Genomic DNA, 17,160 nt, shown 5'->3' on the forward strand with positions numbered 1-17,160 from the left:
CAAGGTGAGATAACTCCACACCAAGAGACTCCGCTCGGTGGCCGGGCTGATGGAACACAGGACACCAATCAAACGCAGCATCATTAGTCGAGGAGTTCATGAGGCGAGACAGACCTCTTATCCGGTCATACTAAAGCTGTGCTGTCCTAACTCATCCTTCACAACCACCAGATGCCCTGAGATGCCTCCCACTTGTGGAGCGTACCTGCGCCCTTCAGACTCTCTTTAATCTGATTTGTGTGAGCAGTGTATTGTTGTAGATGTTGCTTTTCATGCAATGTAGTTAGCCATGTCACCATGGTCCTACCATCACAAATCACACACACAAAAAAAAAAACAAACACGTATAAGCTCTATAAGCTTGTGGTTCATCGCTCCTGATGAAAATTCCTTGTTTTTGTTGGAGCCACGCATCAGTTTATTTTTTTAAATCAAGAGGTAGAGTACAACCTGGACTTGCCACTATATAACACATTTGGTCAAACAACTTCATACTCACACTTATGGGCAATTTTGAGTCGACAGTAAACCGAGCATGGATGTTTTGAAAATTGGCAAAAGGCCAGTGTACTTAAATAAATCCTGTGCAAACAGAAAAAAAAAAAATGATGCAAATTCCTCACAGGATCCAAAATGTTTCTACCACCATGGATTACATGTGTTTTTAAATATGCCTGAAGAACATCAGCTTCAATTGATTTCCTTGCCTTTTTATGCAATGGTACCACCAGAGAGCAAGTACTCAGCCTACAGCTTCTATAGCATTTGTTTTTAACAAAACCTAATTAATTTGATTAAATTAACATTGCACAGCCATGCACACTATTACTGGGGCTGAAATTGTTACCCTGGTTGAGTTTTTATGAACATAAAAGGCCTGATGCTGCCATCTTCTGGCTTTTTATATACCGAACCTTAAATATGAAGTACATTGCAGCAGTGCTGTAATGCATTTATCTTGACATTCTCACATCATTATCGAGACAGACTTGATACACCCTGTGCTTCACTAGAATATTATTTTCCGTCAACAAGCTATAGTGTCAGACCTACCTGCCAGATCATTCATTGACCTTTGTCAGTCAGGAACCATCAAATCTGTTAACATTTCAAACATAAAGGTTAATAGGAAGGCATAGATCCATTTAGAAGGTCAAATATTTTGCAAAGAAAATAGGAACTAAATCCCTGATTTGTATCTCACCGTTCTCATCGGTCGTCTTTTTATGTTATACGTCATAGATGACTTGCCAAGCGAAAGCCTTTAAAATGCAGCTAAACCACATGGCTTCATCTTGCATTGACTATAAATGGAATAAAAATTTAACACTTATTTTGAATCCGCCAGTGTTAAAAGTTCTGGAACAGTGTTGAAAAGTCGCAGTAACACTCTTACGACGCTAAAACAGGATATAAATTATAATTTATTCAGCATAATTTTGGTCTTTGCTTGCAAGATGGAATCAAACTTCTCTAAGTTTGGCAAAACTTTCAAAAATTGCCTCATCACTTGGTTCCCACTTGAGTTTTCCAGTTCATGTTAAAAACCAGGGTTGGGATAGTTAATTTTATAACATATTCCACTACAGTTTACTAGTTAACTGTTAAAAAAAAAAAAAAGGTGGTTTGTAATGTAATCCAAGGTCCATAATTTTAAAGTAATGTAACTTGAATACTTTTAATTACTTTTGAAATACTCTATCATTTATACTCATAAAGAGAAAAGAAATATATTGCTACAATATGCATTTGTATACATTTGACTCTTGCTATTTGCAGGGTATCTGGACCCGACCAGCCTCCAAAAAGTGAAACTCCATAGAAGGATAGATAGATGAATAATTTTCAACCACTGTGCCACTGCTGGGGCAGATTAGCTCTTGCGTGCCAGGAGAAATGATCAAATTTCACTTCATTGGCCCAAGAATTATTATTTATTTTTTTACATATAAGCTATATTCGTTCATCTATCTATGACAACTTATAGAGGCAGACAGAACAAATTGATGATCTTCTATTACAGGGATCTTCAATCCTGGTCATCGGGTTCTGGTTTCCTGCATGTTTTCCATGTCTCCCTACTGCAACACACAAATAAATGATCAGCTCATCGGCAAGCTCTGTAGAAACCTGAAACCATCTTGGTCATTTCAATCAAGGGGTATTATAGCAGGGAGATACTTGAACTTTGAACTAATCCTATCTTGAGTCAGAAAAAATATTGATAATATTAAGATACTTCAGAGTTGTCTTGAGGAAGAGGTGCTGGTTGAACTTTAATATCAGACCAGTGTGTACCATTTGCTGTTGTCATAAGATGGTAGGGGGGAACACTCAAATTGAGTTTGTGTCTCCAACATGGCTAATTGTGGTTGGCCCTGGCACACCTCCTCAAAGCCAGACAAAGAAGAAGAAAAGTTACCAACTTGAATATACTGTACTTACGGTTCCAGTGGTCAGACGTTTCTGTTTATTTAAGCCTGTGAAAAGCACTCAACCATGTCCATAGGCACAAATGAATGTCTTTTTTTTGTTTGAAATGTTATGAAATGTAATCTAAGGTTGCATGGTAGACCTTTTACTTAGCATGTCTGCCTCACACTCGATTTGAATCTAATCTTGGACCCCTCTATTTGAGGTTTGCATCAATACCTTAACTACTTGAGTGTGTTTTCTCTGGGTAGTGAGGCTTCTTCTCACATTCCCAAAATATTCATATTAGGGTTTATTGTAGAGTCGTAATTTCCCATATGAATAAATGTGAGTTTGCGTCCATGATATGTATTTACATTTGTTTCACTGATTATAATGTTCAAAGTCGCTTGGAGCATTGAAAAAAACGATGTGCTGAATTTACGCAACGTTATTTTGTCTAGTGGGTGCACCAAATAATATCATCTGGTTCCAGATACATTTTAAAGTGTTTAAAATTCTGGAGCCATATGATTTTAATTCATGAAATAGTGCAACCACTTGACAAAATATAATTGCGTAAACTCAATTAAAGTATCGCAGGATTTCCAGCTGACTTCAGGTGAAAGGCAGAATACACCCTGGACTTGCCCCCAGTCACCATTGGGCACATTGATACAGTCACCCATTTACACGCACATTCACATCAGCACTGACTGGGAAATAGTTATAGAGTGGTGTCAGTGTGCATCACAACTACAGCAACAAGTTTCTCAGTTTGGGATTATGAGTATAGTTGAAAATAAAACACAATGAATATCTTTGTTATCCAAAACGGCAAAATGTATATTAGAACTGAGGTTCCATTTATATAGGGGGTGTGGTTACATTTAAGTGTTGAGACTTTTATGGAAGGGATGACATGAATGTCATTCAAAGAGAACAATGGTATTGCACAATTGTTTTGTCAAATGTCAGCTAATGTCATCAATGTCTAATGTCATGAATGGAAACTTGAGAAAATGGGTCAGTTCCTGATCTTGTCATGGACCAGCAACTGCAGTTAGGCAGCTTTTTTAAGGCGTACCCTACTGTTACTGTTTATGACCACACGAAGGCACTGTTGTAGAATGCATTCCCAAGTGCATCTAGTAAATGGGACCAAAATAGCGTGCACATACGTATTGGCCTGGCTCAGAGGTGAGGTTCATGTTGACTCATCTTCACCATCTTTATTGTGTGATTGGCCGGTATATACGGCAAGTGTCTTCTTTAACTGGCAACAAATCGATGCAGTGTGCCTCAGGGAACATTTAGGAAGGGAAACTCATGTTTCATGAGCTCAGCATTAGAGCCTCTCATCATCCCTGTTCTATTAAAGTCTGATGTAATCAAGAGCTGCTTGATCAGACTCTAAATCAAGGATGTGACGAATGTCCCTCAAATTAGACACCATGATCAACTCTAACAGACTCAATTTTTAAAGATCTACTACAAATGACACATTCAAAATCAAGTTGTAGAACAAAAAAACTAAATAAAAAAAAGCCAAATAATAATAATAATAATAATAATAAAACACATTATTATTTGCTTTGATTGTCAAGCCACACCTAAAAACCATTGACTCAAGTTAATGGATTTACAGTGGGGAAGTCAACCATAAAATAAAAAGCCATGATTGGCTGCGGTCATTTTCAATCAACAGCAAGTAGCAAAATTGCTGCCCCCTTAGCTGTAATTGGTTGTGACCTTAGACCTGGCAACTGTGATGTCATTTTCAGTCGACAGGAAGTGGCAATGGCCGACCCCTGAGATGGTTAAAAACGGTGGAAATGTGTTGCAAAATTCGTATTCCATAAACACATTATCAGACTGCCGTATCTAGACTAATCATATTATTGTAAAGATTTTTTTGGGGTTGACCTTATCTTTAAATTATTGTGGCTACCAATGAGTGATTTCATTGTGTTTGCTTGTCTAATGCAGTATTTTGTACTGTGACGTATTATTCTGTGTTCCAATGAATGTAATCCACCGGTCTTAGCTCTACCAACAGTGACCATAGTCGTTGTGTAACGCACAGTATACGAGAGGAATGACTTTCAGAACAAAACATGACAATTTAAATTAGACAAGAAAGTCTGTACTTGTTACATTGTTCAAAGTTAAAATATACAAAGATATTACATTTATTTATGGGCCAAGCATCACAGAATTCTTGTCTTTCATCCATATGAGCTTAAATATTGATGACCAAGAGGAAGACTGACTAAGCTCTTAGTCATTCTCTCTCTTCTGTCTCTCTCTCCGTTACCTCCCCCCCTTTAATACCCACCCTGGATACAGGCAAGAGTGCACACACCGGCAGATACACTCAAGCTCCCTTCTCCCGCTCTAACGCTACCCTTCCATAGCCTCTCGTCTCCTCCAGTGGATTTGAGCCCGTTGTTCGCGTGCAACATCGGTAAGGAAAGTTCATTGGTTTTTTTCCAGCATGTTTCTCACATCTGTGTGTCAGTGGGGGTCTTTACGGACGCTTGTCGCTGGGAATCAGACAAAGGATTGGGGTGTGGCTGGAGCACCGGAGGCAGCCTGCTGATGGCAGCAAGTGGAAGAAAATGTGAAAAGGGATAGTTGTGCACATGCTGATGAAGTGCCAATGGGGATTAGTGTTTGGGTAATTAGTTAATTGTACTGATAAGGGCTTGGCAGAGTTGGGTGTAGCTATCATTAGAGTCATGATCCAAATGGCTTTGACACTAATCATTAAAACATCTGGTCATGTTACGAGACCATTTTCTACTTGATGGAATTATCCGGCAGCCTTAGTGACGATGCAGTAGGGTTGGCACAAGCGTGACTGGGTCGAAGGACATGTTAGAGCTGAGGGCTAGGTCAAGAAAATGACTGCAGTCGAGCACCACGTGGCTACAGGGGTGGATGCAGAAGGACAGAACAAAGACTTCAGCCTCATTCGAGGAAAGACAAAGGCAAGGGAAAGAATGGCCAGTTGCATAAAACTGGGCACGTGCTGCTACACGGTGTGCATTATGTAGAAGCAGCTTCTACTCGGGCGTCAATGTGATAGCTGCACAAAGCCACTCCCTTCACAGGCAACCACTTCTGATGCTCATAGTTGAATCATTCAAAGCCAGTGACACATTTCACAGTTCTTGTGATAATCTTTAAAAACAATATTAGATTTAAGAAATGAAACAATTTTAATATTTGACTGGATGCTTTATCGGTCAAATGCTAAGGTGATTTTTGTTTTTTTGTCTACAGTCAAAATGTCTGACAAGCCTGATATGACTGAGATTTCCCGTTTTGACAAGACAAAGCTGAAGAAGACGGAGACAAAAGAAAAAAATCCTCTACCCACCAAAGAGAGTGAGTCTCCAGCTATTCTCCGAAACAAAGCGCCTCATAGTTTCTGTTCATTGCACCACCGTGCCAAAAAGCATGTGATGAAAATAATGAACTGAATGAACTCTCCCGCCTCGTCATCTGATGCTGACAATTTTTCTGCCCCTTTTTGCAGCTATTGAGCAAGAGAGAAAAGGAGATGCCACACCTTGACTGCTAAGCACATGAAGAAAAGAAGCTGGGATGCCACAGCAAAATGCACTTTCTTTTAATTATCACACCACTCAAATCTTCGACTTCGGTCTTCAAATAGGGTCCTCCTGAGCTCCCAGGGCTTTTATCCTTTCATGGGTTCTCTTTACTACTTGAGAGAAAAGGGTTAGCCTGGTTGCCTGTCTTACTCTGTTAGCTTATAGCTAACAGCTCACCTATATTGCCAAACTGGGGAGTGGTGTTGTGATGTAGCATCAGGAGGCAGGTACCCAGACAATGAGGGGATGGGGGAGGTCTCCTACAAAAAAAAAAACCATTGGAGAGAACCATTGGAGCCAAACCATTAAGAATGTTTTCTTAATATTTTTTTTTTACTTTTCATTTTGAAATAAATATCAAGATGCGGAACCTAATGATCATGTGTGTTTTGTCAGTCTTGTCTAAGTATATTAGAATGCAAGAAAAATAAAAAGAACACACTGTGCACACTGACCAGCACTTCGGGTCACAAACACCCACATCAAAAACAGTCACATATGAATGATTACATAATACACTCACTCAATGGGCACATTATTTTACATCTGCACTAATATGGCACATTGTACAAGGTATTATCAGGCCTTTACAAAATAACAATTTCAGTCAATGGTACAAATGTAGAAGTCAAGTCAATTATGAAACTGATCATTTTCCTTTGGACTCCATTGTGCTACCAGCTGTAGGTTATTCGGTTTAGCTATGAGTGAGTAACAAAATATTAGAAACATCCCTCACCGTGTTGCTCACCTGTTTGACAACAGTGTAACACTACCACCACCATAATAAATGATTTTTTTTGCCACTAATACCACTTTGAAAGTGAGTACAGAGCACTAAGATTTTTGTTTCTCATATAGCTAGCTCTTGTAATGAATAAGACATACTTTCTTCCAGGAGAGTGATGATCAAGTAATTATGCCTCATTTCCGATAGTGACTGTACATTGTATCTTGTGTATTCTATGTACAGCAGGGGTCTAAAACTCAATTTACCTGGGGGCCACGAGCTAGAGTCTATTCTATGTACAGCAGGGGTCTCAAACTCAATTTACCTGGGGGCCACGAGCTAGAGTCTGGGGTGAGGCTGAGCCGCATTGTTTTTTTTTAGGCTTGAATAAAAACTTTTAATGTTATTGTCACTCTCTTCTTGTGCTCTCCTAGCACCCTGGCCAGTGCCTCGCTTTTGTTTATGTCAGTCACAGCCTCGTCCTCCTGCCACACTGCGTCCGCTCGCCACGCTCATAAAAGATATATGACCACCTTAAATCTTGGTCTTTAACTGGTGTTGCTAGCCAATTGCAGGACACACATAGACAAACAACGATTCACAATCACACTTTAATTTAGAGTGCACAATTAACCTGCCATGCACGTTTTTGAAATGTGGGAGGAAATTAGAGTACCAGAGCATACACATGCACGGGGAGAACATGCAAAATCCAGTAAAACTTTACAACAGTGGTTCTTAACCTGGGTTTGATTGAACCCTAGGGGTTCGATGAGTCGGTCTCAGGGGTTCGGCAGAGCCTCCACTGAGGAAGTCCGAACAAAGTCCAGTAAAAAACATTGATGTCTTGAATTTCCCAAAAAATTATTTTATTTTTCACTAAAGAGGGGTTCGGTGAATGCACATATGAAACTGGCGGGGTTCGGTACCTCCAACAAGGTTAAGAACCACTGCTCTACAATGTCTAAATACTACTACTACAAGTGCTACCAATAAATAAATGAATAAATAAATAAATAAATAAAGAAATCAATCAATCAATCGACCCATGTTCTAAACTGCTACAACATAAACTAAAACATCTAATATAATATACTACTGCTGCTGATGATGATGATCTTGATGAAGCCATTTAGAGGTGGCTCTAAAAGGCACGACATGCTGTTAGTATATGTTTTAATAGTAGAAGTGGTAGCAATCGTGCCGTATTTTGTAGAAGTTGTAGTAGTTGTATTGGTTGTGTTGTGAAGGCGAATGTCACAATTGCCCACGAGATTCGTCAGCATACTTTCGATGGCAACCACGCCCACGTGTTTAGACCATTGTTTGAATCTGTTAACCCATTAAAATGTATAAGAGCTCTCTTAATTAAGACATTGTGACCGCGATATTTAAATTGGCACGTATTATATCCTATCCAGGTCCGGAGTGGCTGGGTTTCAGTCATATTGCATGATGAATGTTGCGGGCGATACCTAATTATAGGGATTATCCTCATTTACTTATCTATTCTATAGCGTTCATGTTCTCGTCCGATCGTCCATCCATTGTTCTACTCGCTGAGTGTGTTGTTATTGTTGTAGGAGATTTTGAGTGGTTTATTTGGGGATTTGGACAAGTAGAGCATCTTGTTGAAATCTGATGTTAGTCACAATACTGGCGAATAACGCTAAGGAAACTGGGCAGAAACTGATTAGATTAATTTTAATGACTGACTGCAATAATTATAGGCTAAATCAGGAAAATAACCAGAGGAGAATTACATTTCTATACATTTATTTTGACACGTGGAAGGGGAAAAAAGATACCATTCCAACTCAAAGCTCACCCTGCATGTTTCTCTCTCATGGATTTTTATACCCTTATTGTAAATTCCAGACTATTTTCACACCAGGTTGTTTCTGAAGGAAACATCTATTATCCTATTATCACCAAGATGCCAATGTCGGCGATGTGTGAAGAAGATATTTACATGACTATATGGGCTTAGCTCCTGCAGGACTTTATGGCTTTGTTGTCACCGTGTGCCCTGTGGGACACTGGTGCCATTTCCCAAAAAATAAAATAAAAAAAGAAAGAAAAAAAGGGAGTGGCTAAGAATTATCACCCGTTATTTCAAATAGTGCGCTAAAATATTCGCGATGGCAATGTTAAAGGATATCGGGATTTAATGAGGTATTACCATAAATTACTTACATGTTGTTACTTGTTGGAAAAAAGGGATTGGATCGATGCAGGTGAATTCATGAGGGGCTGCTGAAGTGTCTGCGTTCTCGCTTTGAAGTGCACTTATGCGCGGACGGCTCCTATTTGTCTACTGGCCGGGACCATCATTGTCGTCTTTTTCACAGTGGAGCGTTACTTGTTCGACAAATTTTTCAATCAAAGGACCCACCACCATATAAATAAAATCAGCGTGGAGGTTGGGGTACACCTTTAGTGGACCGCTTCATTCTTTGCGACTCTCATCTGGGACTCCAATAAACAGGAATTTGCACTCCGGTCATGGGAAGCTGCAAGACGCTTCTTATTGGGATGGTTCTCTACACGAGTTGGATTGTGCAGTCTGCATCAACTTGGTTTGTCATTTCTACCTTATCGTGGACCTACTTTAAACCTTGTGTTTGCTGGCATTCGAATTTGGATTAATTTTGATTATTCTTGGACTCTTCCTTTCATAGGACGGCGAATAATTTCCTCATGACTGGTCCTAAGGTAAACACACCACGCATCGATTTGTGCAATAAAAACTTTATTTCATGAGATAACTAATATAAATGATCACGCATTTGGCTGCATCTCTCAAGGCTTATCTTACCTACGCTAGTAGTGTGCAAGTGGGTGCGCAGAATGGAATACAAGAGTGCAAGCACCAGTTTGCATGGGACATATGGAACTGTCCACAGAGTATGCTTCAGCTGTCCTCACATAACGGCCATCGAAATGGTAAGAAATTGTTCTTAAATTTCTGCAAGTCAAACAAGCAATGGCAAACGGCACCGAGCACGCAGTACCGCCCACAAATTATAACGTCACCGATTCTGTCACTTTGCGCTTAGCTTATTGACATAATCAAAATTGAACACACCGACAATAAGTCACAAATAGAGCTAAACTTTCCCACCGGAAGAAATTAAAAAGCATTATAAGCACTCAATACACGGGACACGGTTGTATTTTACGCACACATTACGCACGGGGTACCATCCATATTTGCAAAGTCTAATTTTGGTTTGGATTTCTAGCAGCAACAAAAGAGACATCATTTGTCCATGCCATCAGTGCTGCAGGAGTGATGTATACACTCACCAAGAACTGCAGCATGGGAGACTTTGACAACTGCGGTTGTGATGATTCCAGAATAGGACAGACAGGTTTGGCACCATCAAACATATATATATATATATATATATATATATATATATATATATATATATATATATATATATATATATATATATATATATATATATATATATATATATATATATATATATTTTTTTTTTCATTTAATGGTGTAATACAAACTAATTTGTTTTTCCTGTTCAGGAGGCAGAGGGTGGATTTGGGGAGGCTGTAGCGATAACGTGGCCTTTGGAGAGAAGATCTCCAAACAGTTTGTGGATGACTTGGAAGATGGTCACGACTTTCGCGCTGCGGTTAACCTCCATAACAATGAGGCTGGGAGACTAGTGAGGCATTCAATTACAAACTCAGATTCTTGATGTTTGAATATTCTCTTTCTGGTTTATGATCATTCCGTCTTCTTGTAGGCGATCAAAGCTACGATGAAGCGAGCTTGCAAATGCCATGGAGTGTCTGGAAGCTGCAGCATTCAAACGTGTTGGATGCAACTGGCCGACTTCAGAGAGGTGGGCACCTACCTGAAAATTAAGCATTCCCAAGCCAAGAAGTTGGAAGTCGACAAGAAGCCTATGAGGGCTGGCAACAGCGCAGACAACAGGGGCACTATTATGCAGGCCTTCCGCAACATCCCACGGACGGAGCTCATTTTCTTTGAGGATTCCCCGGACTACTGCGTCAGGAACCAGAGCCTTGGCTACGATGGCACAGAGGGACGGGAATGCCTCAAGGGGGACAAAAGCTTACCGCTGTGGGAAAGAAAAAGCTGTCGCAGGCTGTGCTACGAATGCGGACTCCGGGTGGCAAAGAAGCACCATGAAGTTGTCAGCAGCTGTAATTGCAAATTCCATTGGTGCTGCACGGTTAAATGTGACAAATGCACGCAGGTGGTGACCAAATATTACTGTGCACGCAAGGGAAGTGCCAGAAAATCACACAACAAAGCAAAACGTAAACACCGTCCGCGTGGACATTAATGGGCAGCTTTGTGCTGCACGGAGTGCATTTTCATGACCTAATAATTTGCATGCTGCTAATTATGCAATTATGCTAATTGCACTTCATATAATAAACTGGATTTTAAATACCAATTACAGTACAAATAACTTCATACACCGCAATTGTGCTTGAGGATACCTGATCAAAATTGATTTCAAACTGTGATATTGTACATGAAATGTACTTAACAAAATATTTTTATATAAAATAAAGACGTCTGGTTTGTAACAAGCTGGTCTCACTTGCATCTTGGTGTCATGCAGCTTTGGAAGTTAAATAACTATCACCTCTAATACCAGCCATTGAAGTATGCATAGCCTATAGGCGTTTCCTAAATCCGTTATCCAATCAGCTTTTTGACTGCTTGGGGGTAAAGGCACAGAGGCCCAGCTTATTCCCTACTTAAATTGCGGAGCGCGGGTTCAAAATAAGTTTGCTGATCGCCAGTCGGTCAAAATGGTACACTTGCAGCGGCTTCTGCTATTTTTTCTATGCAGAATTTCTCCGGGACACACTTGGTAAGTGAATAAAAAAAAATTACCTTGTTTGTACTCTGAGAGCGGGACAATAATATTGTTACTTTTTTTTCAGGATTGCTGGTAACTTTTTGATGACGGGATCCAAGGTAAATGATAAATGAAACGTGAACGCTGAGGGGACACTTTAGCACAAATAATGAACACATGCCTTCTTCCTAGGCTTATCTTACTTATGCCAAAAGCGTCCAGGTTGGCACGCAGAGTGGCATCGAGGAGTGCAAACACCAGTTTACGTGGGACAGATGGAACTGTCCGGACAGCGCTGTCCAGCTAAAGGGATTGAGACGCGGTAAGTAACCTACGTGATTCTAAATGTGGAATCACATACAGTGATCCCTCGCTACTTCGCGTTTCGTTTATCGCGCCTTCAAGACATCGCGGATTTTTTTTTTCCCAAAAAAAAAAAAAAAAAAACACATTTAAAAGTCTAAATAAAACTTCTACATTGAGGAAACGTGTATAACCTTTAGGACAATGAAGTATTGCTCCAAATGTTCGCTTACATTCCTTAAGAAGCCCGTTTTCGCGTGTTAGCACGATCGCGAATCAATATCTTTCTGCTTCACGAATTTCACTTATCGCGGGTGATTTTTGGAACCAATTATGTGTGATAAACGAGGGATTACTTTAATGTATAGAAAGAGGAAATGCATACGCCCCCCCCCCCCCCCCCCCCCACACACACACACACACGAACACATTCAGCGTGCTTGAGCGTTAAACTGTACAATATGTTTATGTGGTATTCACTGAGAACTCGTCTTGAAAAAAATAAGTAATTTGAATACTTATGCACTTTTGTTCATTTGCAGCCACCAGGGAGACATCGTTTGTCCATGCTATCAGTGCTGCAGGAGTCATGTACATTCTGTCCAGGAACTGCAGTATGGGAGACCTTGACAACTGTGGCTGTGATGTCTCAAGGAATGGCAAAATCGGTAAGACCATATTAAAAAATGATATACACTATTCGACTGTTCTAATTAACTGCATCCCACTGGTTAAAAAGAAATACATGGCAAACCCCCTGTTCTTATGCTTTGTGTGTATATAGGCGGGCAAGGCTGGCTGTGGGGCGGCTGCAGTGATAACGTGGAGTTTGGAGAGAGGATTTCCAAGGAGTATGTGGATGCGCAAGAGACTGGTCAGGACTCAAGAGCTGTTGTCAACTTGCACAACAATGAAGCTGGACGTCTTGTAAGCATTAACACACCGAGACAGATTAGATAGTCCAAATACAATGACTGATAAACTGAAATTTCTCTCACATGTCTGATGGGACTATCACTGGAGCACAGGTATCAAACTCAAGGCCCGGGGGCCATATACAGCCCGCCACATCATTTTATGTGGCCCGCGAAGACAAATTATGCATCAAATTCATGTCATTACTAGACTTTTACTTTTATTTGCGCCACCCTAAAAAAGTACTGACTGACTGACTGACTGACTGACTGACTGACTGACTAATTTTTCCCTGTGGTCTAAAAAGGATGTAAAAAAACAGCAGAGCATAAACATAAAAAAACAATCATTGCAAGACAGTAATTAAATAAAAAATCGAGGGTAGCTTAAAAATTTGGATATTGACAATCTTGAATGTTAAATGTTAACATAAAAATGTGTACAAACTTTGTCAGTAAGATGCAGGAAACTAAAGAGAGAATTGATGATGTCAAGAAAATATTCTTGTTTGTGTTCCAACAGGCCGTGAAGGCGACCATGAAGCGCATCTGCAGATGTCACGGCATGTCTGAGAGCTGCAGCGTCCAAACGTGTTGGGCACAGTTGTCTGACTTCAGAGAAATTGGCGATTATTTAAAGGCCAAGCACAGTCAAGCCCAAAAACTGGACATCGACAAAAAGCGCAAAAGGGCGGGTAACAGCGCAGAGAGCCGCGGGGCCATCGCTGACGCATTTGGCAGTGTCCCCCAGACCGAACTCATCTACCTGGAGGATTCCCCAGATTACTGCAAGAGAAACATCACTCTAGGCCTGTATGGCACGGAGGGCCGGGAGTGCGTGCAGCATGGCGAGGGTCTGACACATTGGGAGAGGAGAAGCTGCCGCAGGCTGTGCCACGAGTGCGGCCTGAGTGTGGAGGAGAGGCGTGCAGAGGTGGTGACCAGTTGTAACTGTAAGTTCCACTGGTGCTGCAAGGTGAACTGTGACAACTGCTCGCAAGTCAAGGTGAAACACGTCTGCGCCAGGAGGGAAGCGACGGAAGGTCACGCCCTCGGACGCAGACGCCGTGGACCCAAATAAAACAAGCTCGTGTCACAATCTCCTAAATAAGGGCCAATATCTGAATTGCTATCATGTTTGCACTTTTGCATCTATTTATATGAACTTGTCATTGATATAAACAACCGACAGTGCTGCCTCAGTCTTTGAATAAATGTTTAAACATTAAGTATTGTGTTGTTGTTCTTTTTCCATGTCAAACTACGGAATATTGCTTTACTTGGGAACAAGCCGCAAGGGAAGCTGTGGGCATTAGAATAAGAATGGCGTGAATCCACTAAACAGAGGATTACAGGGATAACATGGTGCAAATGACACTTCTATCCTATCAAGGTGTTGATCCAGCAGTACTTTGAAGCCAACGTGTATTGAATTGATTCTCGGGCTTTGGGAAACAAATTAGTGAAGTATTTCCACCAGGCATCTGTCCTGATAATCAGAGAGGATGCCAAACTCACAACGCGCATTTAGAACATGCTAATGCAATACAATACATCAAAACTCAAAGAAGGCAGGACGTTTGATGGGCTGAATTTTTTTTTTATCACTTTTTCTTTGTAACGTATGCACAAAATATACTCACAGTTCCTCAACAAAAATGAAATCGTTTTGGTTACCTGCACCCACAGTCACTGATTGATTGCCTTCTATCTTCTTCGACCCTTTGGATCGAATAAGAATCTTCCACTCAGCTGGACATATCATAAATCTGCCAGTGTCTTAGATGAAAGATGGCCCCCTTCATCGGGGGTCCATTCTTGGGGCGGAGGGGGTAGGAGTCTTTTTAAACATTTTGGCATGGTTCAGGACCCAAAAAAGGATCGCTAGCAACCTTACATACAGCTTCTCAATTATCCATGTATTCGTCCATTTTCAACACCGCTTATCCTGTTCGGGGTCACGAAAGGTGCTGGAGTTAAAGCTTCACAATTAATAAGAAAGAAATGCGGCCTTCTGTTTCAGGCAAGGGAGGTCATAATAACAAAAGTCCCAAATATTGACTCTGAAAACATGAAACTTTTTAGCTGCTAATCCTTCCCATTTGCCCGTTTGCTCCTGGGGATGCCCCCTATTTCCCATGCTGTCCTGCTGTGCACTAATGAAGGCTTTGCCCCACTGGAGGTCCTCCCCGATCCACCCCTTATCTCTTCTCTCCCACTAGCTCTACATGATGACTTCCATATTGATGCCAAAAAAGACAATCTACTGACATGACGTTTGCTCCAAATGACTACGTCTGTTCTCATCAACCATTGTACCTTACTTGAGTCAAATAAGGTCAGACTGAACAACCTTTTCAATAGGGGAGTCTGTGAATGCACTTTTTTTCCCCACAGCGTGGTCAAACATATGTCCAAATTAAAGCAACACTTGCTCTATTATCATACAGTGTTCCATGTTGACCCCACGGTGGCAAGATCCAGCAGGGATACGTTTCAAAATCAGAACAGTAGAGTACAACAGTAGATGGGGGGCTGGGGGGTCATCACAAAGACCCCCAAGGAGGACTCATGTATACACTCAGACAGGCTTGAGGGTCTTGGGGGTGGATCACACCATTGATTGATCACCCCCCTCCCTCGCCACCCTCCTCTATCACCTACGTGTGAGATACAAAGAGACAAGTCTCGCTGTGCCGGGATACAAGATTTGATTTAGGCAATGCTGTGATTTAGAATAAAATGATAAGATCCGGTTTGTATGACAACAACACTAACAGTGAAGAGTCAGGGCAACTTTTAATAGTTCAAAATCACCAAACAAAAGGTCTGCAATGAGGAGATTTAGGTGGGCAATAAGCACAATTGTTATTTTTATGAAGATATGCTTGCATGTGGTCATCACTTTACATTACTGAATGTTTCACTGGTATACCAATTCATTGCAATAATTACGGCCCATAGAAGTAACAATAACAGGTGAGTGAAAAATTGACTTTGTTTATTCAATTGCTGCATGCACAAAACACAAACAATATGCTTCACAAAATTATATTAATTTGAACTTGATCGAAACCCAATCACTTTTAATCACTACTGAAGATGTAGTGATTTAAAAAAAAAAAAAAAAGGTGGACATTACCAACAATGACCAAAAGATGTCAGTGCAAGACTCTTGGCTGCAGTTCCAATTCTAAAGCAGATTTGATCATTTTCTTTTTTTCAACTGATTTGTTTATTATTCACATCCCAAGTTAGTGCAGTGTGACGACCATTTTAAAACACAATGTACCATGATATGGTTTCAGTTATTCTGTCCAAAATTATACCACACACCATGACTACTGACCTTTTCTCACTTTATTATACAGCCCTGTATCAAATGAGAAATGCATCCATTAGAACTGCTACAGAAAACTATCAAATGTAAACAGAAGTAGCCTGCATATTTTTGCACAAAATAGTATTGACATTAAATTATTGAAAAAATTGGAACTCTACTGTAATGTAATTTTTAGTATTGTGCAGATCTCGAAAGTCGCAATCAAAACATTTCCACTCGACGTTGACCCTCATGGGGTTGCACCTGTAAAGTAAGCTGAAAGGAACAAAGTCTGGCGCCCTTGAAAATAAGCGACTTCCAGCCTTGGAAAGCAACTGGAGGGCTGAGAGCAGAGAAGCCAGGTGATGGAGCGCAGAGTGTGTGCAAGATTGTGACTCCAACGCTTTTGAAACTGATTAAATTGTTACTGTTGCATTCAAATCAAACTGTTAAAATATGTTAAAACTTCCAGTTAACTTGTCATGGATGTATTCAAATCAAATTGCTATCAATTGTTACTATCAACTTCTATTTAACTTGTTGTTGCTGTATTCCAATCTTATGTTATAATATGTCAAATTTCTGTTTCCTTTGTTTCTTCCTTTTTCCTTGGTTATGGTGGTATAATAGATAGTACTGTAGATATGTAGATTGTGCGTCTGGCAGTGAAATCCTTGGTTGAAATGGGGACGGGACGAGATCAGCAGAATTGCTTCAACACACTTCTCTTTCCGACAAGTCATGTAAAACAAAATGTAAAATGTAGTTGTACTAAGTGTGTTGACTATGTACTTACTGAAAAAAAAAAAGGTTTTTACCCATCTAATCACATCAATCAATGTCCTCTGACGCTCTTATTACTCGCAGCTTGCTTCAGGCGACAAATGACAACACAACACTAGTTGAAAAGGTAAAAACACTATTTCACTGACATCTTTGTATGTCCTCATAACGCCCACCTCTAAGTTTCCTCACTAGCCATCAGTTGAAA

General features: G+C 40.4%; 3 protein-coding genes across 3 annotated transcripts; all 3 read left to right on the forward strand.

The window, feature by feature from the left end:
* The first annotated feature begins 4,712 nt into the window (after positions 1-4,712).
* On the forward strand, positions 4,713-6,407 carry tmsb2 (thymosin beta 2). The gene is made up of 3 exons (XM_049750839.1): positions 4,713-4,879; positions 5,701-5,805; positions 5,957-6,407. Exons 2-3 carry the CDS (start codon positions 5,706-5,708, stop codon positions 5,992-5,994), a joined length of 138 nt encoding a protein of 45 aa, XP_049606796.1. The 5' UTR covers positions 4,713-4,879; positions 5,701-5,705; the 3' UTR covers positions 5,995-6,407.
* Positions 6,408-8,059: 1,652 nt separating this feature from the next.
* LOC125986907 (protein Wnt-8a-like) lies at positions 8,060-11,355 on the forward strand. Its single transcript, XM_068652287.1, has 6 exons — positions 8,060-9,341; positions 9,444-9,477; positions 9,570-9,708; positions 10,011-10,136; positions 10,312-10,454; positions 10,536-11,355. Exons 1-6 carry the CDS (start codon positions 9,268-9,270, stop codon positions 11,100-11,102), a joined length of 1,083 nt encoding a protein of 360 aa, XP_068508388.1. The 5' UTR covers positions 8,060-9,267; the 3' UTR covers positions 11,103-11,355.
* Positions 11,356-11,546: 191 nt separating this feature from the next.
* Positions 11,547-14,039, forward strand: LOC125979449 (protein Wnt-8a-like). The gene is made up of 6 exons (XM_049737685.2): positions 11,547-11,642; positions 11,716-11,749; positions 11,823-11,952; positions 12,476-12,601; positions 12,718-12,860; positions 13,371-14,039. The coding sequence occupies exons 1-6, from the start codon at positions 11,581-11,583 to the stop codon at positions 13,926-13,928; spliced, it is 1,053 nt and encodes a 350-aa protein (XP_049593642.1). The 5' UTR covers positions 11,547-11,580; the 3' UTR covers positions 13,929-14,039.
* Positions 14,040-17,160: the final 3,121 nt, after the last annotated feature.

The sequence above is a fragment of the Syngnathus scovelli genome, chromosome 1, assembly GCF_024217435.2.
Source record: "Syngnathus scovelli strain Florida chromosome 1, RoL_Ssco_1.2, whole genome shotgun sequence".
In the NCBI taxonomy this organism is placed as follows: Eukaryota; Metazoa; Chordata; class Actinopteri; order Syngnathiformes; family Syngnathidae; genus Syngnathus; species Syngnathus scovelli.

Bases quoted from the DNA above. Each gene is read 5' to 3' on its own strand.
- LOC125979449 (XM_049737685.2), top strand. From the start codon at position 11,581: ATGGTACACTTGCAGCGGCTTCTGCTATTTTTTCTATGCAGAATTTCT. The intron at 11,750-11,822 runs GTAAATGATAAA...CCTTCTTCCTAG, and splicing joins TTTTGATGACGGGATCCAAG to GCTTATCTTACTTATGCCAA. The intron at 11,953-12,475 runs GTAAGTAACCTA...GTTCATTTGCAG, and splicing joins GCTAAAGGGATTGAGACGCG to CCACCAGGGAGACATCGTTT.
- tmsb2 (XM_049750839.1), top strand. From the start codon at position 5,706: ATGTCTGACAAGCCTGATATGACTGAGATTTCCCGTTTTGACAAGACA. The intron at 5,806-5,956 runs GTGAGTCTCCAG...CCCTTTTTGCAG, and splicing joins TCCTCTACCCACCAAAGAGA to CTATTGAGCAAGAGAGAAAA.
- LOC125986907 (XM_068652287.1), top strand. From the start codon at position 9,268: ATGGGAAGCTGCAAGACGCTTCTTATTGGGATGGTTCTCTACACGAGT. The intron at 9,478-9,569 runs GTAAACACACCA...GCATCTCTCAAG, and splicing joins TCCTCATGACTGGTCCTAAG to GCTTATCTTACCTACGCTAG. The intron at 10,455-10,535 runs GTGAGGCATTCA...GTCTTCTTGTAG, and splicing joins ACAATGAGGCTGGGAGACTA to GCGATCAAAGCTACGATGAA.